A 27,594-nucleotide genomic window follows, 5' to 3' on the forward strand; every position below is an offset into this window, starting at 1 on the left:
CCATGTTCATCACATTGCAACATTTATTTTTATCTTAAGTTTTACTAGTACTATATAATTTTGGGGCAGAGTGTGCATAGGAGTGTGTATAAGAACATTTCAAAAACAATTGTGGATAAATGGAATGAAAAGAAACGTATGCCTATTTGACACATCAGTTTTTAAAATCCATACTTTTTTTCAAAAAACACAGTTCCATTAACCTTTTCAAGAAATCCTAACTGAGGATTTCAAACTTTTTGTCCTGAAAATAAGCTTATTGTTAAAGTCTGAATTTTGTGAATGTTTTATAGTAGCTTAAAATATTTTGTTCACCATGTACAGATAAGTCTCATAAGGGTATCTGTATTGGTCCATATTATTTTTTAAACTCAAAACTTTTCATTTCATTCATGCTAAAGTTCTTATAATTTCAAATTGAAATTAATTATCATTTTAATAACATTAATATTGCTATAAAACTCAAGTTCTCAAAACGGAAAAAAATTATGTACTTAAGATTTCAATTGAAATAAATACTGATGTTGGCTGCCCTTTGGCCCCAAACTTCATGTTGTTTATGAAGTTGTTAACCATTTGTGCTCATAACGTTAGCCAATAAATGCTACTAATTATGAGCCAGACTCCCCAGATAACACTCTGAGTAACTTATTTTCTGGTTGTTTTTCCATTTTGATTAACTTCTACATTTTCTACTTCATCTATACTCAGTTCATATTTGGAAATAATTGTCCTCATATTACACAAATGGTGTTCAGACTTAATTCTCTGTCTAGGATCTACTTTAATTAGCACAAAAAAATCATACACCCTTAGTGAAGATGCATTACTCTAAGTAAAAATGATCAAATATACTAGCTCCCAATTCAATTGCCACAGGCATGTAAAACAAAACTGCCTTGGGTACTGTAACACATTAGGTTAGTAGAAATTATTCTCAATGTTGATGTCAGAAAGATGATACAAGTATAGATTCAAACTGCAAAAATTATCCAAAGAGGATTACATAAATACATTCCATTCAGCTTAGCCTTTAATTCTGCTTATATATATTTGAATATGTAATATATTAAATTGAAAATTAATGTTCTATGCAAAGAAGACAAATGTCAATGTTTTATATTTAAAAAGAAACACATCAATAGCAGAATTTATACAAACTGGTGAAATTAGATTTCAAGAGTTCCTGATAAATGTCTATTAAATTATTGATACCCAGAGCTGCCAGAGGTGCAGAAAAAGAAAACCTTTAAAGACTAGAATATACATAAAGGCATAAAATCATCAATACATTCTGTGATAACATGTACAACAAAACCACTTTTCTTCTTTGATAAGTTCTTGGGCTGGGAGTTTTGGGGCAAAGTCTAAAAGGAAAATGGATGGAATTCTGACTTATATGAGCATTTCCAGATTTTCTCTTGTAACAAAACTTCACTTTATATCCATTTCTTGGCCTCCACAGTTAGTTCATTTTGGTTCTGCAATGTCGTGATCTATTCCCCTGCTTATTTCACAGTTGCATGTAACTGTCCTGCTTGGTGTTCAGTGCCAAGATGAGTGTGACAGCCTTCTTTCTGGAAGGTACAGAATAGATGTAGGTACCCCAAATCCTCACACTTGCATTTGGGAAGCCAGATTACTAAAATGAACTTAAATAACCAACAATTACAACTAAGAGACATATTCATGTGCTACCATGACAGTGTCCTAAGTCAAAAAAGCAGGGTAGGATCACTGCAAGTTTCCTTCACAAATTGATTTTTTCATAGAAAATCTACATGAATAGAACGTCCACAGGAATTTCTCAGAAGTCTCGGTAGCAATAAAAATTTTGTTCTCCAGAAAGTACAATAGGAATCTGGATGATATTCAGATATATGTGAATGTGGATAAGGCTAACGAGCCAGAGATGCAGCCAAGAGATTCCAAAGATTTCTTAAGACATGTAAGGGATTGTATATTAAAAAAAAATCCTAAAAAGCAGTGGTAGATAATTTGAAGCAGGGAAATTATATAAATGCATATTTTTCCCTTGTCCCTGTGGATGAGACCAAGTGAGGGGCTACACAGGGATGTTTTAGAAAAAAGATAACAATAGGATAAAATAAAGAAAAGGATGAGTTCCAGACACATTCTAGATCTGAATAGATCTAGAATATGGATTCACTAGCAATTAATGATTTACATTTTCTTGCTTGGGAGCTGAACACTGCAGGTGATCTATGTGAAGAATATTAGAAAAGAACAGAGTTTGAAAGTTTGAGGATCAAAGAGTAGTTTGGTTGGACATTGATTAAGTTTGAAATTGTGGGTGATGCACATGTGTGTATGTATGATGATGGAATCACGGCTTGTAAATATACATGGGGGATTTTGAAAGTTTATGGGGAATGGAATTAAACAAAAATATTTTAGTACAGAAAAGATTTATTATGTCATATTGATTTCAATATTTTGTTGTGGGTTTCTTACATGCATTTTCCATGATCTTTTTCAAAGACGCTTCGTAGAATTTGAAGAGGTCAGTCTTACAAACTGTATAGTATTGAAACCTGGGTGAGGATAAAAACACTCAGCAAATAATGCCCGAGTTCTTGGAAGAAGGGTTGATATATATGAGACTGGTTGCTATTTCCCCAGCAAGTCCAAGTATGACAACTGTAGCAGCACTGTCCAAAGAATACATTTTTAATTACTGAAAGGTAAAAACCAAGAATTGGGTCTCAAGGAAATTCAATAAGATAGGGGAAGAATAAACCATATTGACATCTGTCTCCAACCTCTGGCAAAATTAAGATGTTAAAGAGTGGTAAAACATGACCGTCTTGAAAGTTAAGAAAAAGTCAAATTTCAGGAAAAAAAAGATGAAAAGTGTTAAATGCTGCTAAAACAAACTAAAAATTCCCACTCACCCCTCCCTCAAAAATGAAATATCTTCACCACATGTGACTTTGCTGAAGTTGGGAGTGAAGTTGGTTAGGGATTGTTGAAATATTATATGCGAGTTTAGGATGCTTAGAATTCCTGTTTATTTGATACTTTGAAAAAGCTTTTCTACACAGCAAAGTAAAGAAATGAAAGTGTTAGGATTTTGTGTGTGTGTGTGTGTTTTATACCTGATAGAAGAATTAAATTGTCCTGGCGAAGCCATATGGAAACATAAATGGATACAGCAAAAAACTAAGAAGTTGAAAGATAACATTCATCTTATTAGACAAAGAGAGAGAGAGGAAAGAGAGAGAGAGAGAGAAAGTCATAAGTTAACACTAAGAAATATACTGGCAAATATTTAATCGATAATTTCTTCTTTTTTCAGCCATAAAGGATTTTTGATAACTTTCTAATTATCACTGCTATACTTTTGCTTCTTTAAGTAACCCAATATTATCAGAAAACACATGACAATTTGAAATGACAATTATGAGAATGTGCTTAATTTATGGATTTTTTTCAAATATTAATTCTTATATTCTAAAATGATGGTAAGAGAAATATAATTAACTAGGCAGGGGTGAATTGTAATTGTCTGCATTCTAGTTATACTGTAATATTAAGACTGTATCTGCTACTTCTTAAAAATTTACCGTATGATGAAAAAGTCAGTATATAAACTATTTTCATGATCTTTGGTTTCAAGATTGTTTTAAACAGGCTCAGTGGCTTATGTCTGGAATGTGGGGGAACACAGGTCAATGCCTCTCACTTGTATATTTATTGTAATTTTTTACTATGTGAATAAAAGTCTTCACTAATATTTCTTGTTGTTTCAAATATCACTGGAAGATAAGTGTTTTCTTTGTTAAATATGTGTTTTAAGAAAGTGTAGTAGAAACTTACCATCAAGCACTGTAAAATATGATGAATTCAGGTCTAAATAGCAACGAGCATTTCCCAGTAGCACATCGAAATGACTGCTGACTCTTCTTTTGTGAGTGGTATTTTCCACATAAAAATGTAAAAATATTTACATTTAAGAAATCAATAATAAAACTATGGTCTGAGGGATATGAAACAAAAATGGTTAATGTTGGCCATCTAGTTTTTAATACTGTGACAAAAATTTAGAAATTATTTATATAGAAATTCATTCATTGTCATGTATTAAAGTAATTTTTAAAGTAACTGTTAATGACTTTGTATAAATCTTGCATTAATTATTTTCTCTTTTTTCTTTCCTATTGTCACAATTTTCTTTTATTTTTGTGTTTACAACTTTGTTTTTCTTCCCTTAATTATTTTATTCTATTCTATGTTCCAAATGAATTTTCATCATGCAGATAAGTGCTGTGAAGCGAATAAAAGTGAAAGTGGAAGCCAGTCCTGGCAGCTGCATGCTGCTGGATTCTCTTTCATTGTGGCCATCAGTGTATCTTGCATCTTTTAATGTTGTGCCACTCGGCATTTCCTTCTATGCCTGGTAAACTAAAAAAACATATTAACAAAGAAAATCAATCGAATCAAAATTTTTCTAGGTCCAATTGATTATGCATGCATAGTTTCCAGTGAGCAATTCTTTTTTCTTAATGAAACTCTTAACGTTTTATATGAATAATTTGTCAGAAAAACACCAAAGGAATTTCAATATTGATTGTTTCTTCTACATACCAGTTCATTGAATATCATAATTCATTCTGAAGTTCTCCTTAATTTTCAAAGTTGACTTTGTTAAATAGTATGCCACTGTACGTGGGACTTAAGCATTTGCTACATCTAATGTTTTGTTTATTATTTTGGAATATTACAGTGCCTGAGGCCACACATTCTGTATATCATAATTTTATTCTAATTTACTGTATTCTTGAATTATACTTGTTATACTTAAATGTAAACTCCAAATTTTTATCATTTTTACTGTTTCACAATGTCTATCATTTATAAATTTGCAAGTGAATTATTTATTAGATATTTATCTCAATCATGTTGCATACATGTCTTATTAACCTAAAATTTCCTAGGAAATAAAAATGAAAATATTTTCTTCTTGTAAGGTTCATATTAAATCTTAATTTTATTTATGTAACAGTATCTTTCTGGAATTTTTTCAGGAATAGATAAGTAACTAAATATGAATTTAATTCACAATTTACATCCACTTTGTTAGATTTAGTTATTAGGTAAGCATATTATCCTGGTATTCTAAGAATACCAAGATAACTACTGAACATTGCTATGGATCTATGATTCAGCTACTTGACAAAGATCATAGGCAAAGCTAAGGATTTTGGTACCGCTTTGTGGAAGATGAAGCTGAGATGCAAAGAAATAACAGCAGATTCCAAATTTCAAAATGAACTTATTTGGAAACACTGGTGTGATAAATTATTTTCATCTGAAAATCAATCATTTAGAAATTAAAACACGATGTTGAAGTTTTCACTTATAATCATATCACAGCAGGTTATTCTTCATATTGATTCAGAACAATTATAATCCACATGATTTACACATACATAGAACGTGGGCCTGCTTTTTTTTTTTTTGGTAAGTTAAATAATAGTATTCTGAGTTTTGAATTTAAATTTTTGAAATGAAAAGCATTTTCTCTTTTTAAGGATATATTTACAGACCCTTTACTGTGAGGTCCACATCTAAGTGTTCTTTTAGTAGTTTTTGTTGTTTTTAGTTTGTTTTTTTAATGTGTCTTTCTCAAACTCCATTTTGCGAACGTTTATTCTTCTGTCTTAACACACAGCAAAAAGTATGTAGAATGAAGAAAGCAGTTACCGGTCAGGATATTAAACAAACATCACCTTCCTTCTTTCTTTCCAGGATAGGAGAAATGAGTTTTCCAACACATGCTGTATAGTATTCTGGTGAAATTATGGTGAAAGTTTTGTCTTTAATATCACACAGCCATAACCAATTGCAATTCTGTGCCATAACTCTTTACATTTTAAATTCGAGAAGCTGGGTTGATTACTGAAACATAGAAAATGTTGAGAAAGAAGAGAAGTTGAGTACCACTTTCCATGACATTTTTTTCTTTCAATTCATTATACTTTGAATGAGTCTTTCCAATAAGTTATAAATATTCTCATGAGATGCTTGTGCCAAGCTCATGTTAATTTAGAATTATAACAAATTTCTTTGGCACACACAGGATATATCTTTAGTAAATTAAAACACAGTTAATTGATTTGAATTATTGATCTCACAATGGAAACATCAGCAATCACATCTTTTTGGTGGTTTAGAAAACAATGAGAAACTCAGATTCTACTATTTCGAAATTTCAGGAAATATTTTAAAACAACTCATTCATTTTGGAAAAAGTACAAACATTGCACTTTTAAGAACAAACATTGGCCAAATTAAAAATTGCCAATGAACTGCTTCATTGTCTTTAAAATGCTTCGAAGTCTTTAAAAATAGTAAATGAACAACTTAAGTGTGAATTTGCTGTGATTACACCAGGAGTAATTTTACAAACTCTATAGACATGATTTTCTCAAAAGCATTTGTCAGATACAAATACATGTTTTACTGGTGAACATGAACAAAATGAAAATAGCTAAAAATGTGCTTAATTACTTTTTCCTTTCTACCATATTTTCCATATACTAAAGTTTCTGAACATTGGATTTCTGTATCATATCATATCATATCATATCATATCATATCATAAATATCATATCATATCACATCATCCATTAACATACATTTAGCAGAAAATTTGTACATAAAAATATGTCATTATAAACAAATTCACTTTTCAAATATGCAATACTTCTTTTTAAATGAAAACGACAAGTGATGCAGAAACTACACAAATTTAGTCATGTGGATACTATTATAATTTAATTCTAATGCTACCTAAATCATAGTGGGTTTAGTATATTTCATTCACAACTTAATACATGCAAGGAAAATTCCAAATAGTTTCAATTAAATGCATTTGGATTTATGATTACTATTTCTATATATTGAGCGTGATATATTGCATTAGAAAAATTTAGCTATATGTGCTTTAGCATATAAATGAACTCTTATGTTTCCTATTTTTAGATTAATTACATGTGAAATGCTTAAACTATGAATTGAGGAATACAATTTCAAAATTAAAAATTATTTTGAGAACTTGAAATAGATCTAAATTTTAAAAAATAACAGCCATTAAAAGAGAATATTCTTTATTACAACATTTTCTGTTTATGGTAAATGAACAAGAATACTTAATTACATAAAATTACCTAAAAATTTTTAAATTTGTGTCAACAAAAAACTTTACAGCAAAGAATGCAGAGATTTTTGTTAGCGTATTAGCAGCATTAATTGCATTAGATAATGTGTGACATTCTCCAAATTGATATAATCATTTATAGTTTTATTTATCCTTTATCTATTATCTTTCTTTCCCAAAAGCATGTTTAAGATGATAAGATGCATACCTATTTATAGAATTTGATGTGCTTCATTAATTATGTAATTTAATGTGCTTTATTATAGATTGTACCTGTACAGGGTAATAAAATAATCCTCTCAACAAAAATCATTAGTCCTACATAAATAGTCTTACTTTTGAAAAGTATTTCATTTAAAGCTGCCTTCTTTCCTCATAATTATTCTCATTTATTTAAAAAACAATTTATTGATTTGAAGCTGGGAGCAAGTGTGCATTTTGCCACTGTTTGGCAGCGCTGATGCCCTCCAAGGTGCAAACCTCTGGGTGCCTGCATCTCAGGAGACAGACTCAGAGGAGCGGGGATGTGAATTGAAGGATCCCTCAAGCTTTCATTTCCACTACATATTTTTCTTTTTCCAGCACCATTTTTTTTTCTCTCCACTTTTTATTTCTTGCCATAGATATCAAATAGAGTGTATTTCAAAAATGTTTTTAGTTTCTTATTTGAAAAATATTACATTTTAGCAATGTTTACATGGAACTGGCTCATAAAATCAAGACCTTCAGGTACTTAACTGTAATGGTAGAAAGCTAAACATTCCATTTTCCAAGTGTTTGGATGTACAGGTAATCTGGAATTAGCTCTTAAAATGATTTAAATGAATTGAAATAATTGGCTAGTTCATTATCAAAATGGTAGTGTCATAAATAAAATGTAATATTTCACCATTTCTAAATGGTATCATAATCTTTAGCAGCTTCTTTCCATTGTCAATTTGGAGATTAAATAAGGGAAATCAATTTTTCTTTCAAATATCTTAGTATATAACCCTTAAAGAATTGCCAAATGAATTACAGCATTAATCTGGACTTAACCTTTTTAAATTTTCTCTTATATGCTTGTAGTATTCTGTTTATATTCTCATACTTAAAAACATGAAAAACAAATATTATACAAACATATGCATATAATGTCAATTTTTGTAAGGCCTAGGATCTCTTCAATTTAGATCGAAGTTAATTGTTATAAACCAAGACACAGAACTATTTAACATTAGTGCTTTGTTTTTAAAATGCATTTAATGTAACATTTTCTAAGAATATAAACAAAATGAAAATACTAGTGAAAAATGATCCTTAGAATGAATAACAAACATGTTTAAGCCTGGCTTTAACGGAGCTAGGATAGTCTGAATTGCATCTGTTGCTGTTTATTGCTAGACTATTATATCATTTTTTTCTATTGTAATTATTTCTTCATTTAATTATTATTTCCTTTTAAGTGTGAACTAATGTTGCATTAATTTCACATTGCAATGATGGCATAATGTTAAGACAAAGCATCATCACTATATTATATTGTTTTGACTTTTATTCTATGCATGTACTTGATTATTGTGAAATAAATCTCTAACTTATCCTTTTTTATCCTAAAAGTAATCTATTTAAATTAGAGTTTAAACTATATCCACAATTCATGGACATTTTTCAATTATATCTCATATTTAACATTGATTCTTGGTATAGTGCTTCTGTTTTAAAGTGAGTATTCCTGACCATTTTGATTACATTTGTTTTCATCAAAGCTAAATTTCTTTAAAAATATATACATTTCAAGTGTATTGTCTTCAGTATCATTTCTTATTTAAACACCCAACATAATTCCCAGCACTCTATGTAATCCGTTGCATGAATTTCATAGTGTATTAAATGTCATTTTACTTTATGTACTTGTGTGTCTTCATTGTTGTAATAAAGAAAACTAAAAAAAAAAAAAAAAAAAAAAAAAGCTTTGGTACCTGTGTTTTCTTTATTACCGGTACAATTCTGTCCTTGTTGTGTGTTTTCATTCCTAACTTAATCAAATGTAAAATGCATCTGAAAGTTTCTACTTGAGTAACACATTAGTTAAAAACACAAATTCATTGACTGATTGCATTCACCTTTAGCATAATTAATCCAGGATCAGAAGAAGCATAACAATGACCATTTTATAAAAATAACTTAGAAACAATATCGATTTTGTTCTTTTTAAACTAGTTTTTAGAATCTTTGATCCAAACTGGCGGCAGGGGGAGGGAGGAGGGAACTACTTAGATGATAGTTTATTAAAATACATAATAAAATAAAAGCCCTGTATTTTAAGTAGCATAAGGCTTACTGATGAATTTTTATTGTCAATAAAACTTTAGCAGTGCAGACATGAGTGCTTAAAGTGATTTTTCTACAACTTCTTTGTTATAATTTATTTTCATTGAGGCAATATGAGACTACAAGTAGCAAAAATCATTAAGATTAGTTGTTTATCTGTTGTCAGGTTAAGAAAAAATATAATGGTTTTGGAAATTTATTAGTAATGGATGTAAAAAACAACAGAAGATCTTGTTTTGAACACAAAGTAAATCAGAACGTGTATAGAATGGCTTATGTAAAGTATTTTTATCCATCTTCATAAATCTGTCTAAGGAAGTATTACTTCTTTTATGTTTTAGGTGAGAATAATAAAGAAGCTTATTAATTTACATATCACAGTGTTATTTTTAAAAGCAAAGTCCACAAATATAATTTTCAAAATATGTTTCTTTGATTTATTGAAAAGGAGAGAAACCTATAAATGCCTCCAACCTTCTGGTTCACAGAATATCAAGAACGGAATCAGGGAACACTGATACAGAATGTAAGGATTCCAAAAGGCATTTTATCCCATCCCTGCCAAGACAATGTTGTTAAGATCACTGGATCTTGGTTCCACTCCTGCACTGTTCACTTTGTAAACTATTTTATTATTTTACTCAGTGAAAGAAATAAGGAGCTTCTGCTCTAGGCAAGAACAGGAGACAAATTATTTGTACTGTCATGATTAAGTGTTGTATTGACAAAAATTGAGTAATGACAAAAGGTAAAATACTGTCAAGATTTGAATTACTTCCACTTCACATGAAAAAACTCATGTTTTAGAAGCAGAAAACTAGAAATAAACACAACACAGGTTCACACGTTCCTGTACCCTCAACCCACCCCTCCCGCACCCCACCAAATACACACATCTGTCATCCATTGTTTCACGTTCTGAAACTAGTCTGAGCTGGTGTGGAAATACAGAACTGGAAACAAAATTAATGTTTCCGTTCCTGCGACAGGGAGAGAAGTCATTTGCCTTTAGAGTCCGTGCTACAGGAGGCTAAAGTTGGAAGCTAGATCTATATTCTGATAAGAATTTTGAGTAACACGTTTGTATTACTTATCACCTAATATGTGATTTCTTTTAGCTATTTAAAGAGCATTGTTTTTTAAGAGATATCCTGAATCATTTCAATAGCAGTGAAAAAAATTTAAGCAGCATCATAAACACATTGTATTTATTATTATTATATATGTGTCTGTCTGTATATATAATAAAAATATATATTATTAAACCATTTAGATACTACATAGATATTATTTACAGTGCAGCCCAAACCTTACATTGATATTTATAGATTTAAATGGTCTTATTGTAGCAGTTTTCAGTTAGCTCTGTACACTTTCAGCTCAGGTTTTACTAACAAATACCCCTCGGCTCTTCATGCACAGGCTTTCCCATTAGGAAAATCCCACACCAGATTCATTTATTTTCACCTAAGTTACAAGATTTGCATTAGCTTTAACTTCTGGTGCGTATTTCATTTATATGAACAAATCCATTAGGATGAGTACCCATCATTATGACATCATGTAACATAATCCAACTGTCCTAAATATTTCTGTTTTTTGTCTGTTCATCCTTCAAAAGCCTGGCAGCCACAAATCTGTCAACTGTGCCAACACATTATCCGTTTCCAGAATGTCACAATAGAAATCAAATAGAAGCAGTCAAGCAAAGTGAAGTTAACACAAACTTCAGGATTGTACATGTATTTTTATGGTTTCATAGCTCATTTAAATTAATTGCATTTGCTTATTGCTTTCTGTTAACTACCACAAAAATCGCACTTATTTATGTGGTATTTTATGATATATATGAAATATGTATACATTCTGCTTTGTTCAACTCAGAGTAAAAAATAATTGTGTTGAATAATACTTCATTCCTTGATTGTTAGCTTGTTTATTCACTTATCAAAGAATATTTTTGGTTTTCTTACCATCGTATTTTAAAAATACATTGAAAACCTGCATTCTGTTTTTATAGCTGATGATATAAAATCTGCTCATGCAGATGCACTATATAATATACTATTTTAAATGGCCCTGATTGTTCAAAATATGTAATTTTAAAGATATAATCTAGCTGTTGCAGTTATTGCTTATAGTTGAAGCGTTTAGCACCCTCATATACATTATTGGGAATATATAAATATGAGAATTACAAAAATCATAACACATACATATTGGGAAATATTGTATATGATTTGCATATTCTCATTTTTCAATCCTTGTGTAATAAAAATCCTGACAATAAATTTTATATCAAAATAGTTTTGAAATTTACAAAGAAATGTATAAAATATAAATGAGAGTTCAGAATGTCTCTCTTTTCAAGAAGAGGTCCCTGTCTCCATGACGTCACATGAGAGGTGCTTTCCCCTTTCTTCTCTTCCCATTTGCCTGTACACTTCCCAAATACAAATTCTCTGGGACCAAAATAAATAAATAAACAATAAATAAATAAATGGAAAGGGAATAAGAGCCATTTAATCATATTTAGGTTTGTTCCAATTTATCAATATAATACTAAATAGAGAGTGTCTCTGCACCAATAAGTTTATTTACACTTAATGTATTTGGAACCATGTTTTAATTAATGGAAAATCAATTCTATAGATAATGGCTTACCAAATAACTAAAATGTACATTACTCAATTTTTAATGTTTTTGATGAGTACTTATTTGGGTCATGTTTATTGATATGTCACAAAACTTCTTTTCCAGATAAAAGATTCATTTTCTACTGGGATATAAACTATATGTGTCTAAGCAAATTGAACACATATTACTAATTTTATATAGTACATATAATAAGTATAGAATTAGTGATATAAGAATAAACTTCAAAAACAGTTTTTCTAACAGATATTTAGTATTTGAACAAAAGGTTTAAATTCTGTATTTGCTTATTTGGGGGTACAAGGTTTTATCACAAAATTTTCTGGGCTTTAACATACCTAATTTGAAATATTAATGTACATAGGAGAGCATAGATTATATTTTAAGACCTGTAGACATTTTTAATTTTAAATGGCTTTTAGTTCCACAAGATCTATTCAAATAATAACTCATTTCTGAAGTTGTCTGTAATTTGAAGTCCTTATTACTAAAAATATGGTGTAAATTATTTTCTTTTAGTACTTTTCCCCCCAAAATTAGCATAGCTCATTTTGCAGCATTTCTATTCTCGTGATAAGAGCTTTCATTTTAAATGAGGCCAAATTTTGACAAGGTTTCATCAGAATTTCCACAAAAGAGTGCATTTACAATTTAGGTTGTTCACTTTTTCTTCAAAACTGTAAGAAGAGACTAGAAGTTGTCAAATTGGTTAGAATGATAACAATGAACCTCCAATTCAATGTTTATGGTCAAGTTTTAGGTTACTTAATATCAATTTGTTTTGACTAAATACTTGTAGAATCAAGAAACCCTTTAGAGGAACAGAAATATACTTAAAGAACAGAGTACACCCTATGCCGCTTGAAATGGATGCCATTCATGTTTGTACAGGGTAGTTATACATAGTTACAAACCCAGCGGTGCATATTGCATATTTTATATAATTATTTAAAAGCATATAATTACGGAGTTTCTAAACTTGATAATGGCAATTGATTGTTCATGCGTTGATTCAGTCATTAGTCTCAGGCATCTGGATATATTTTCTTACTTTTCAAGTAGTTGAATGTCCTGGATAGACTGTGGAAACAGGTGTGGACAAGAACAGCGGCGTTAAGAAGATAGCTTTCAGCTCTTGCAGTACCAAGGCAGGCATTTACTATGAGATAACCATCGCAGCAAATTCCCCTTCTCAGAGTTTCACAGCCAGTTTATTCCTCATTTTTTAAATTGTGTCTTTTTTTAAGATTAATTAATTAATTTATTTATTCATTTATTTATTGGAAAGGCGGATATACAGAGAGGAGGAGAGACAGAAAGGAAGATCTTCCATCTGATGATTCACTCCCCAAGTGAGCGCAAAGCCTGATACTATGCCGATCCGAAGCCAGGAGCCTCTTCCAGGTCTCCCACACAGGTGCAGGGTCCCAAAGCCTTGGGCCGTCCTCAACTGCTTTCCTGGGCCACAGGCAGGGAGCTGGATGGGAAGCGGGGCTGCCGGGATTAGAACCGGCGCCTATATGGGATCCCCATATAGGCGAGGACTTTAACCAATCGCGCTGGGGCCTATTCCTCATTTTTTTTCACATATTCATTTTCAAAGTCCATTCTTCTTAACTACATCATTCATAACTTAAGTAACTGAGTTCTACCAATCACTGCCAAAATCTCACCTATAATTCCCATAAATATCTGTTAGTTTCTGAATTTTACAGACATTTTCATATTTCTCTTTTTGTTCACATCATCTTTGACTGACTCCTCACCTAAAGTGGAAATTTTCTTCTAAGTCTTCCAAACCATTAATATTGGATGCTCTTTGGCATTTTTCCTTAATTACTGAAATTTAAGCTGTATCCTTCTTTCACTTGCCTATTCTAGATATACTCTTTTTTTGCCATTAGGAAAGCAATAAGGCTCCTTGCTCTCCACTATCTAATTAACTGTCTTTTTCACTCATCCCAAATTATTCTTTTTCTTTTTTTCAGTGTTTTATTTTACTTTTTTTTTTTTTTTTTACTTTTTGAAAATTCTGCTGTGGTACATTTCCATAGGTTTTGAGACTTCCCCTCCTCACTCCCAAAGAATCCCCCCAACTGATTTCTCGGATATTAATGCAGCAGTGTAATTCTTCATAAACAGTAATAAATCATGGACAATGGCAGAGAGTCCAGCATCCTATTGTTAAGATATAATTTATAGTTTCATTGGGAATCCGTCTTTGATCTGGAATTAGAGATGCATACTGCATTGTATCCTCCCATCTGGATATGATAATCTACATTACATAGTTATTATACATCCCCTAAATGAAAAGCCACAGTGCGCAATCAACAACAGGAAGAAAAACAGAAATTTACAGTACAATGAAGTTAAATAACATGCCACTGAGTGACTAATACATAATTGAAACAATGACGAAAAATATCAAGGACTTACTTGAGGACATGGTATGACTTATGAGTCAATGAAGACATTAATGAGAAAAAAACTGCTCTGAAGAAGTGAAAACAACAAAAACATCAATATCCATGAGATATAGTTTCTGTTGATCTTTGTTGTGTGATATGTCTCCTGTAGGCAACAGGTAGATGCGGTTTGTACTTTTAATCTCATTACTAATTCATGCCTTGGATTGATGAGTTCAAGCCATTTACATTTAGGGTTATATACATTCTAATATTCCATTGGAGAGATTCATTCAGTTATTCTTGCAACTTTTGAGTGAAATTGTGTGATAATGTTCTGGTAAAGTGAAAGATTGTCACACATATTACAACAAAGTGATCCTTGAACCCAAATACTACCTGTCCAATAGCAAAGGCTTGAAATATTTTGAGAAAATATTTAAAGTTCTGCTTTTGTAAGAAAACCTATAGAAAGAGTAACTCAGAAAAATGGCATTAAGTTCTACACTTATAAATGCATATACATAGTATATGTTTGCAAGTCTCCTTAAATTACTAAATCAGATATATTTCATTAGCTATTTTCCTTGCACTTTCAGATAGTAAGAACAAGATATGACTTATTAAAGATCCATTTTTACTTCTTTTCTTCCAAATAAGTCTCTAAATTGTAATAAGATGCTTTTAAAAGGATGATTGGATCATCACTGTTTTATATGCATACAATAATATGCATATAATAAAACATTATCATATAATAATTAAACTTACAGGATAATGAAGACAATTCAGTAAAAATAACTCCCCCACCAGATACTACCACCTGAAAAAAGGACTTGACTATAAAATATATCAATCAAATATGTATATTAAAATGTTTTTTGAATAATCCTAAGCAATACGTGAGAAGACACCAACATATTTTTTAAATGTATTGAAAACAGTCTTTGGGTCTGGAGTACTTTTGCTCCATATGTAAGTGCCAATTGGAATACTGATTTAAATCCCAGCTACTCTACTTCTTGTCAATTCTCTGATGATGCATCCTGGCAGGCAACAATTTTGGCTGAAGTGCTAGTTCCATGACATAGATATCAGAAAAAACAGAAGGACTTTCAAGTTCCTGGCTTTGCTCTCCCAGCCTGCCTGATGAAGGCTTTTATGGAGAGAACCAAAAGATAGTAGATCTCCTCGTCAAACTGTCTCTCTTGCTGCCTTTCAACTAGATTGAATCAAATAAACAGAAATAAAAAGGATACAACTTACAGTATCTTACAGTATTCAGAATTGTTTGCATACTTAAGCACTATTAAAAGATAGTTCATGAGATTTACTCATTTTCGGTGTCTAGACTTTTGAAATTGTACAAATAATATATGAAAATGCATATAGTTTTATGAAGGAGCTTTCAGGCAATACATTTACATAGAATATACTTGAATGACTGTATTGATACCTGACATGAACTTTCAAAATTAATTGTTGGATAGACAAACGTTCCAAGGAACTTAATATAGATTTTCTACTTAGAAACAGCATACTCTACATAGTGTTAAAAGCTAAACTTCCTTCAGTGTGGTCACGTAGAATTTGAAAATTAATGCAATTATTTGTGACATTTGTTAAACAGTTTTAACGTGGTATGCTAAAACTGTTTTCCCAGAATTTACTTCTTTAAGTAAACTAAGCGCAGAGGAATTTTGCTTATTTTTTCATTGCTTTGTTTTGTTTTGTTAACAGGTTACATTGTTTTTTACGTCTGTCACAGATAACGCTATCTTCACAATTTTTTATTCTAAAATATTTAAAGTTTTTTCAATTACCCATTGAGACCACAGGTTTTCATAGAATTTGTTCCTTAACTGTTGATATCCACATAGTATGAACTTGAGTTTACAAAGTTGCGAATAAGTACATTTTGTTAGGATATTGCACTTTGTAAGTGTTGTTAGTTTCGGATCATGAATACAATGAATCAAAAGGCAACCTAGGGCCCGGCACGGTGGCGCAAGTGGTTAAAGGTCCTCGCCTTGCACGCCCGGGATCCCATATGGGCACTGGTTCTAATCCCGGCAGCCGCGCTTCCCTTCCAGCTCCCTGCCTGTGGCCTGGGAAAGCAGCAGAGGACAGCCCAAAGCTTTGGGACCCTGCACCCGTGTGGGAGAACCGGAAGAGGCTCCTGGCTTGGGATCGGCATAGTATTGGCCCGTTGCGGCTCACTTGGGGAGTGAATCATCGGACGGAAGATCTTCCTCTCTGTCTCTCCTCTCTGTATATCCGCCTTTCCAATGAAAAAATAATAAAAATAAATCTTTAAAAAAAAAAAAAGGCAACCTAGACATGATCCTAGTAAAAGAGTAGAACAGAGCAAGTAATTTAGGGAGGCAGATTTGAATAATTTGTAAAACACTTCTTAGAGTTACACTCTTTTCTATTTATGAAAATCTTAACATGTCTAAAATACTGTGAAGTAATAGGAAAATTGACTATTGAAACAAAAAAATAATGGTTGATTAAAAAACAGTATGAGTTAAAGAAGAGAAAGTAAAAATATATATATTTTTAGAGCCCCATGCAAAACAGTTTTCTGAAACTTTTGGCTCAACATTTCCTAATGACTTCTGTTATACTCTAGATTTAATATAATTAATTGTTTAAGTTCCTGCATATCAGTGAGAATATGTGGCATTTTTTATTTCACTATTTCATTTCTCTTAATATATTATCAATATATTATCCTCCAAAAATGACAGTATAACCCATTAATTTGAAAGTAAAGAATTACAGAAAAAATAGAGATGACAGTCGAGGGAGAAAGCTTCCATGTGCTGGCTCACTTCCTAGGACTGTTAGACTAAAGGCAAGAGTCAGTAGCTTCTTCACGTTTTCCCATATAGAGAGCAAGGGGCCAAGTATGTAGACTAACTTCTGTTGCCTTTCCTTGGCACCAGCAGATAACAGAATGGGAAGTGGAGCAGTTAGGACAGAATCTAGCACACACCGTGAATGCTGGCCTCATATGAATAATCATTATATGCCTTCTACAACATAGGTCCCATCTTTGGTATTGCTACTAAGGGTAATTCTTGCTGCAGTAGGATGATACCAAATTGTGCTTATAATCTGAAGTTCTTGATGACAAAATTTGATACAGGGAGTTACATCAAACTAGCAGAGCTTCTGCTTATCAGTTTACATAAGTAGCAGAGTTAAAAAACTTCATACCGAATGAGAGAAACAAAACATATTTCACAGGGATTATTACCAAGAATATATAATGAATTTGAATTATTTCATAATAATAAACCGATTTAAATAAATGGGAAATTATGTAAATGAATTTTCTCCAAAGATGATGCATGAATTACCAAGAATATTAAGAATCAAAAATCTCCAATCATCATAACAATGTTTAGTTAATTGAGATACCTAATCATTAAGTAACTAGACATTCTAGTATAGAGGGGTCCCAAGTACAAATAACTTCCCTCTACACCTTTTTCGTGTAGCTGACACATATCAAGAATAAAGTTAAATGGCAGCATTATTATTTGCTTGATTATTTTCCCTCATTATTTATATGTACCAAGTTCAACTATAGGCAGTTTTAAAGGTACTGCCTTTGCAAAGCTAATTTGCAAAACTATGCAATCCAAATAAGTAGCACTTTTAAAAGCATTTCTGAAACCCAAAAAAGAAAACCTATCCTAAACCAATCATGAAGATAATTAAACACTTTCCAATATTTTATTCACATATGACCTAAGATAGTGAAATACAACTGAATCAAAAATAACTCTAGTTGTAGGTTTCATGTTTCACGACTTCAAAGCATATTACAAAGCTGTAGTAGCTAAAATAGCATGGTAATTATACAAGAATTTATGCAAGAATCTATGAATTTACACTCCACAGAAATTAATGTGTGGTTAATTAACATATGATAAAGTTTTCAGATCATGAATTTGAGAAAGGCTAATCTCTGGCAGAATTAGATAGATATATTCAATTATATTACATAACAATTTATATATACTGAAGTCAAATCATGATATATTAAGGCTTAAACTTAAAACCTGGGACCCAGAAGCTGGCAGCATAAAATGTGGTGGGAACGGTTTAAGACTGGTGTACATGATGACTTCTTTGATAAAACTCCCAAAGCATAGGAAATTGAAGCAAAGCTAGATAGATGGTACCCCGGCAAACTTAGAAACTTTTGCATAGCAAACAGAAAATCTAGAAAAGACACTGAACAAAATGAGAAAATATTTTACAAGCTGCTTCTCCAACAAAGGCCCAATATTTAGAATATCAGCAATTCAGAAGATGCAAAAGCAGAAATAAATTCTGGAGATAAATGGACAAAGTACTGCAATAGACAGTTCTCCCGAGAAATATAAACAGACATCAAATTTGTGCGCGCGCGCACGCACACACACACACACACACACGATCACTTGCCATCAGGGAAAAGCAAAGGATTATACTATTGCAATAAAATAGGTAAAATCAGTGTGTGTGTGTGGGGGGGGCGGGATGAGAGGAGCTTTGGGAAACATTGGGAGGAAATCTCAGAACCTATGGAACTGTGTCATAAAGTGTGTGTGTGGAGGGGTGGAGGTATAAAAAGTGTAAAGCCAAATTGAGATACCATCTTAGATCTGCCCGTATGAATATTATCCAAAAAGTAGGTAGCAACCAGTGCTGGCTAGGATGTGGCGCAACAGCAGTTCCTCTACATTGTTGGTGAGATTGTCAGTTCAGCCACGGTGGAAAACACACACACACACACACACACACACACACACACGAATATCATTCAAGTGTGAATGAGAAGGAAATGTTAACATGTTAAAACTCATTTTACTTATGTCGAATGAACATATCTCACCTATTTCACAATCCAGGTTTAGGCGCATAGTAATACTTCTGACCTTCCCTTCCCTTCTGTCCTATTTCCCCACTCTCCCTATTTCCTCCTATTTGATGTTATTGTTGTTGATTTTAGAATGGTTTATATTCAGTTCACTTTGCAATCAAAGGCTTAACATTTCGTTGGGTAAATTTCAGAAAATAGCAAACTGAAAAAAGCATTATATCTCAATATTATGGAAAAGAGTATAAAAATAATAAAACCTCAAAATGTCAGTTCAACTCATATGGATTACATTTTTGTACTCTGCAAATGAACTATGAAAGTTCAGGAAAAATATTATATTTACCTATTTGGGACTGGCTTATTCCACTAAGCATAATGAGTAGTTTGCATTTAATCCATTTTGCTCAAAGAATAGGACTTCATTCATTTTTATATATTTTTAAGATACATTTTTTTTTTAATTTTAAAGGCCGATCAGATTTACATAGGAAAGGACAGACAGAAAAGTCGTGTATCTGCTGGTTCACTCCGCAAATGGCCACAATGACCAGAGCTAAGCCAATTCAAATCCAGGCTTCAGGACACTGCTGGGTCTCCTATGTGGGTGCAGGAACCCACGATTTACAGCCATCTTCTACTGCTTTCTCAGGTCATAAGTGGAAAGCTTTATAGGAAATAGAATAGCAAGAATACAAACTGTAAGCCATATGAGATATTGGCACTTGCAAGGTGAGGAATTAGCTAATTGACCATTTGAACCCAGCCTGATTTCATTAATTTTTATAACTGAGGAGTATTCCATCATGCATGCAACATTTTATTTATCCAGCCAACTAGCAATGAACATATCTGGAATGATTTTATGTCCTAATCATTATGAGCTAAGTAAAATAAACACATAAACAAATAAATAAATACAATTTCAAAAAAAGAAAAGGAAAGAAAAAAATGCATATGCCAATTTCATTTTGCTTGAGTGAACTCCCTGATCTATTTTTAAATTTCTGAGTTATCTCTGAGCCCTCCTCAATAATGTTTGTATTAGTTTATATTCCCACCAATTATTTTTTGATTTGGGGATAACAGCCTTTTTTACTCAGGTGAGGGGAAGTCTCATTGTGGGTTTTATTTATTTTTCCCTGTTGGCTAGAGACTATTGAGCAATTTTTCATGTCTCTGTTCATCATTTGCATATCATGGTTTGAAAATTGTCTATTGATATCCCTCAGCTACTTCTTGATTTTTTTGGTTTCATTGTTTTTGAATTTCTTGAGTTATTTACAGTTATTAATTAATACAACCTCCATCAGCTGTATGCATAATTTGCATATATTTTCCCCTGTTTTTTTGGTTGTCTTTTCACTTTATGAATGACTTCCTTTGCAGGACAGAGGCTTCCTGACATGATGTAATTTCTTTCTTTTTTTCTTTTTGCGTAATTGTGCTTCTGGTGTCTTTTCTAAGCAGCCTTTGTTTATATTTACATCCTGTATAGTTTCTGCAAGTTTTTCCTTTAGTATTTTGATGGTATCAGGACAAAGATATGCATTATTGAAATAATTTGAATTGAGTTTGTGTGTAATGTATAAGATAAGGATCTTGTCTCATATTCTGAACAGGAGATCCAAATTTCCGGGTACATTTGTAAACACTGTCCTTTCTTTTTGGATTCAGAAAAACCAGTCTTAGACAAATGAGAATGTTTACGTGTTTTTCTGGTAATGGTTTTATTTAATCTCTAGCTGAAATTCCAGTTGCTCTGATTATAATCTAGCTAATTGCTAATGTGCCGAAGGATAAATCAGTTGATGAGTCAAGAGCTTGGACATGGCTTTTTCAACACTTGTTAGTAATGTCATTTTGACTGTGGACCAGTGTTTGGCAAATCTTACTACTTTTCTCTTCCACAATATGTTTTAAACACATGAATATCTGGGGAAAAATTATGAATTGGGAAATAAGTGACCTGTTTTAAGCATTAAGATTGACACGTGTGTATTGCTGTGCTTATGTTTACTGAGTCTTGTTATGTACAACACATCAAAAATAATGTTACTTATCAACTTTGAAGAAAATATTTTAGCTTTACATAATCTATTTTGTGGTCAAGATGTATTAATTATGTAATAACAGATTCATTCAGAACATTCATATTTGGAGATGCATCATGAAGTAAAATATATGTGATATCTTTAAAATCCAAACATAAATATTAGTATGTAAGATTTCTTATTGGTGTGACATGAGTACTATTCCTTTTTTGTTAAGTTTTCACATGGATATTCACTTTACGTGTGAAAAATTGTGAATAGTTAAAATCTTACTCTCTTCAGGGTTCCTTGAATTTTAAAAAAATCACCATTTTTTTTAGTTCTTCAAAGTAGGTTCATGTGATAAGGGGAAAAGTCTATGAACACCAGTAAATTCACAGAATATTTTTTTTCTTAACCATCTAATTAGCATGGTAAAGTATGTTAACAGAAGGAAATACTACTGTGTATGTGGTTTTTATTTGTTACATTTTTCCTGAAATCAAAGAATCAAGTAAAAGTTACATCATTCTTAGGTTGAGGCATATAAGTTATAAGTTTGCTGATACATTTCTTAAGGGATTTTCAATTGTTGACTCATGAAAGAACTGTTAAAACAGACTTATGTTCCAATAGCTGTGATCCAAAAATTTGCTTAAGTCCTCAAACGTAATAGTTTCCTTGTTCTTGTTGCAATCTTCAAGTGTTAAAAAACATTAAATCTCCTTTCTGGGACATAAGAAAATAAGTAAATGTGCATGTAAGGCTGCCATTCTACAGAAAAATACACTGGAATTCAGAAAGGTAATCAATCAAGATCAAGCTAGGGGTAGTAGATCAAAGTGAAAATGAACCACATTGATCATTTCTTGAAGACATTATTAAAATATTGAATGCATATATGATGTAAGATATATTTTGCGTATATTTATATGAGTTAAATTTAAAACACACTTATAAATATAACTAGGTTTTGTTGCTTGTGATCTACATCTTAACATTTTCTATTATTATTATGAATATCTTGTGTTTCTGTTATTGAAAAGGTAATCAAAGTTCTATAATGTTACATCAGCAAATCCCTGACACACAAGTGTTAGAATCACTTTGAATACATATAAAATCACCTAAATTTAACACAATAAAATAATTATTCAATCAATTGGATCTTCCTTCTATTCATCTAGATTTCCTACTAGTATTATTTTAGCTGTGTAGCCACCTATTCAAGCCATAAACATACAATGCTCGATGCATTTTTGTCACTACCCTTTTCTCCCGCCATTGATCTTTATCAGCATGATCTATCATTCCTGTTAACCTCGTCCATGGATGATCTATAAAATTTGCTGCAAGCACATGCTAAAGAACAGCAGTTATCCTTACTTTTTCATGAGATGACCTCCTAAAGAGACCTGAGTATAAATAATCTGTAAAACATGTCTCTAACATAGCATGTTTGTTAAAACACCAACTGAAAATTATAAGCAAATGATTCCATCTAAAATTATTCTTTAAAAATATCTATAAACGAATGTCTAAAAATTTGTGTATTTTCAAAATAAAGGACCTGGTGCCATGCATTTGCATATTTCAATCTTAGAAAAAGGCCAGATTGAAGAGTTATTTAACAGCTATCTTATGTAAGTTTTGACAGTATTTTTTAAGTTTAATATAATCCGTTAATGACTCTGACTTTCTCATAAAGTAAGTAAAGAATATGGTATTATTAATTATCTTCTCCGCAGGGAATGAACATTATACTTTTAAAATGATTTGCTAGGAATACTTTTAAAAGAAAATGTATAAAAATGTTCAGATCATTAGCATATAAGTTACTTAAAATAGTCCTTGAAGACCAGGGAATAAATTGCAACCATCATGGAACTGAAGCCTGCCAATTAACATTACTTTTTTTCTGTCTCTCACTGAATATAGCATAACAAGATTTTCTTTTTAAAGTAACAGTCTCTTTTTTCTTTTAACTAGAGGATTTGACAATATGACTTTTATCTTATTTTTTAAGATACACTTTTTAATGGTCTTGGACTTGGAGCAGTCATTGGCCTAGGAGTTGCTGCCCTATTGCTAATCCTTGTGGTAGCAGATGTCAGCTGCTTCTTTATTCGACAATGTGGGTTATTGATGTGCATCACTAGGAGAATATGTGGGAAGAAAAGTGGCTCCAGTGGCAAGAGCAAAGAACTGGAAGAAGGAAAAGCAGCATATCTGTGAGTACAAAGCTTCAATCTTCCATTAAATTAGTGTCACCTTCAAACGACAATAACCTCTTTGGGATTGTTGTTTTTCAAGTGGATAAAGAGTTAAAGATGTAGAAATATTTATGGCCTGTTCACGTGAATCTACATACCCTTGTATAATCAGATACATTTGAGATAATTCTCTCCAAATGTAAGTCGCAAAATGCATCCTCACTGAATGGAATTACTGTCATTATTTAAAGTGGATACACAAACAAGTCAAATGGATAGATGAGAATGGATAGATGAGTAGATGGGTAAACCAAAAGAGACGTAGATGATAAAAAATGATGGATACTGGATAGATAGGGAAACATTTATTTGTATCAGCATATTTTTTAAATTTATATTGAATGAAAAGAAAGCTTCACAGTAGTCTGCAGAAACCATTCATGTAAAGTTACATAAAAACAACAAAATCACTCCAACGAGTATAAAGTGATTATATAGGCTTTAAGTTTTTGCCAAGTAAGTGTTATAAGTGCTGTATAATATGTAATAGCTCCTGTATATTTCTTCCAAATTTGATTGAAATATTACCTAATTTGGAACCCTAGCGGAAGCTCAAATAGATAAAAAAAAAAATCCTGTGAAAAATCCATTTCTATTGTAAGTGCATAACTCGGATGCATTAATACTTTGTGTTCATTTGCTCAAAAAATACAAACCAAAGAAAATGCATAAAAGCATGAAGATGCATTCTTGTGTACCTTAACACTTGATCCTAGCCAAAAAGCTGAGAGGCAAGGCTTGTGTAGCTTGCTTGCTCATGTTTGTAGGCATACACGTTTGCACTTATCAAACTCAGAAATGAAAAATGCTTGTTTTAAGATTTCAGGAAGCTCCCCCTTCCTCCTCACCTGTCCACCACAACATCCTGTTCCTACCCCGCTGGAATAAACCTCCTAAGATTAAAAAAAAAAAAAAAATTTCAACACATCTCTATTTTTATTTATAACATTAATTCTTATATTGATTTTGGGGGGCATTTTTGTGTGAAAACACTCAGTCATACAAGAGACGATTTTACAACAGACAACATTTATAAGCCACATAGGTCCTTTGGTTAGTTTTTTTTTTTTTCCACTTTACTTTGTTTGAACTTAGCCCTTAATCCAGTATGGATTCGAGTTAAAAAAAAAAATCAATACATTTAAAATACACGTAGTTCAGCTTGTGGTTCATTGCATAGAATGGAAAAATATGTTTATTTTCCTTAAGAAAACTGAATACAGCAACATTTAGAAAATGCTGTGATAAATTTTGGCCAATGCTTACACATATGCGATGCAAGTTTCTCAATATCCACGTGCATAGTAGCATCTTCCCGTAATTATCTAAAGCACTTACTTGGCCAATCCACTTTTTCCACACCCAGATAACTAAACTTCAACCTTTCTCCAGCACAGAAGAGTGTTGTTTTATATAGAAATGCAATTGAAGTGATAAATGTAAGGTGTGTTCTTGAATTTGATAAATTGCATGGAACAAGAGCACTTTAAACTTAATTCATACTGCTCTATATAACATCAATTAGTTAATTTTTAATTTTGAGCAACATTACTTTTTCCCTTCAATAGAACACATGTCATTTTATATCCTCATGCTTTATCTTGCTTTATCGTAAAAATTTTCATTTGATTCCATTGTGCCATTTTAAACTTAAATTCTAATGATTTTGTTTTTGTAGACATTTTCTTACATTTAAAAAATACATGCCTAACTGAATTATGTATGTATATTTCAATATGCGTTATACTTCTATACAAATGAAAACATGGCTTATGTCTGTATTTTAACATTTTTTCTGATGGAAATAAAATATTCAAAAATATTATATTTAGCATAAAGTTTACAAACAGGTGAATGTGTTCATGCTCAGTATTTAAATCAGGAAAATAAATAATTTCATATCATAAGCTCCATTCCTGTATCACTGAATCCTAAACTAAGCACAAATAGCCTTTTAACATTACATTTTATTTTTTCCCATATTGATATCTTATATGAATTACTGTATATTTCATATAAATTTCTGAGACTTTTTGTTCAATTTAATATTTGGTTTGTGAAATCAATTCATATTGCTTATACATAATATTTATTCTTTTTTACATTTTATTATTATTATTATTATTTTATGATATAATTCCATAGGCTCCTGGCATATCCCTTATCCCTGTCCCAATTCCCTTCCCCAAACCTAGTTCCTCCATATCATTACTAACATATACTTCTTCATACACAGTCAGATGTCCATCATTGTGGGCATGGACAATGGCAGAGAGTCCAGAATCCTACTGTCAAGATACAGTAAACAGTTTCATTGTAAGTCCATCTTTGTCTGGAAGTAGCGATGCATATTGCATTGTATCCTCACATCTGGATGACAGTCTCCATTTCACAGCTACTGTACATCCCATCAAATGAAAAGCTATAATACAAAATCAATAATAGAAAGAAAAATAGAAATTTATAATGCCATGAAGTTAAATGACATGTTACTAGATATGACAGTCTCCATTACACAGCTGCAATACATCCCCTTAAATGAAAAGCCACAAAAACAAAATCAACATCAGGGAGAAAAGAAATTAACAACACCAATGAGTAACAACTAAATGACTACCGTGTAGCTGAAGAAATGAAAATCAAGAACCTTCTTGAAGAAAATGATGCTAATCCCTGCATGTATCACAGTTTGTGAACATACTACAGTATCATTTCTTGGTAGATTGTTGATGGTTACTTTGACAATTTACAACTTAAAATCTGAATATTTCAGTATAGAATAAATTTTTTGAGTCAAATTTTGTCTGTAATAGCTAACATAATATGCATATACACAGACTTAACAATTTGTTAAGAGAAGTATCAATATAATTCTATCAGTTTGCAATCAAGTGGTCAGTACTCAGCAGCACTCCAAAGGGAATGCTAGGTTTAAGTACCAGCTTAACTCACTGTGGCATAACACTGCATGTCAATGTCAGGCATTGCTAAGAATTTATCCTAGTTTCTAATTGCTCCAGATGTGTTTTTTTTTCTATGTGTATCTCTTGCATTTCCACTAAACTTGCAAATGATATGAATGTAATAATAATGATTGAGATCTTATTCACTCTGGAAAGTAATTTTGAGAATGGATCTCTTTTTACTATAAAGCATTTCTAATAACAAAGAAACAGCTTTTCTGTGTTTTGAAAATGAATCTAGATTTATATATGCAGTGACCTTTAAAAATCTTTTTTATGCATTCATGTGCATGCATTTCCGGTTGGTGCAAATTTCCAGCCACAAGCTATCCTGCACACACCCAAATGTTATTGATTAATAAACATCACTGAAAAATAAAATTATTCCAATTCTAAAATTAGAGCAGTATTATTAAAATCCAAAGCTGAAATACAAAGGATTATTGTTATTTGAAAGGCAGAGAGAAGGTGAGACAGCAAGAAGGGAAGACAGATATCTTCCACCTGCAGGTTCATTCCACATGTAGCTACAACAACCTAGCTAAGTTGATCAGAAGCTAGGCTTCAGGTGCTTCTCATGTCTGTCTCATGTAGATGTAGGGGCCCAAAGGCTTTTTTAAGCCTCTGCTGACTTCCCAGTCTATGAGCAGGGATCTGGCTTGGAAATGGACCAACATGGACTAGAACTGATTCCCATATATTATATTGGTGTTAAACACGAAGGGTTAGCCTGATGAGCCTCTGTGCCAATGCCAAAATAGTTTTTTGAAGATTTTATTATTTTTTATTGGTAAGGCAGATATACAGAGAGGAGAGACAGAATATTCCTCTGTTTGCTGGTCCACTCAACAAGTGTAGGCAACAGCTATAACAAAAACAACCTATTC

The 27,594-nt window shown here is 31.8% G+C and overlaps 1 protein-coding gene across 2 annotated transcripts in view; it reads left to right on the forward strand.

Moving 5' to 3' along the window:
- NCAM2 (neural cell adhesion molecule 2) overlaps nt 1–27,594 on the forward strand; it is a 459,908-nt gene that overhangs the window by 424,148 nt on the left and 8,166 nt on the right. For both annotated transcript variants that reach the window (XM_040980862.1, XM_040980863.1), the window contains one exon: nt 23,498–23,702. In XM_040980862.1, coding sequence (XP_040836796.1) covers nt 23,498–23,702 — 205 coding nt within the window. The remainder of the gene's footprint in view (nt 1–23,497; nt 23,703–27,594) is intronic.

This window comes from Ochotona curzoniae, unplaced genomic scaffold, assembly GCF_017591425.1.
Source record: "Ochotona curzoniae isolate NIBS_2020 unplaced genomic scaffold, NIBS_Ocur_1.0 contig_3498, whole genome shotgun sequence".
Classification (NCBI taxonomy): Eukaryota; Metazoa; Chordata; class Mammalia; order Lagomorpha; family Ochotonidae; genus Ochotona; species Ochotona curzoniae.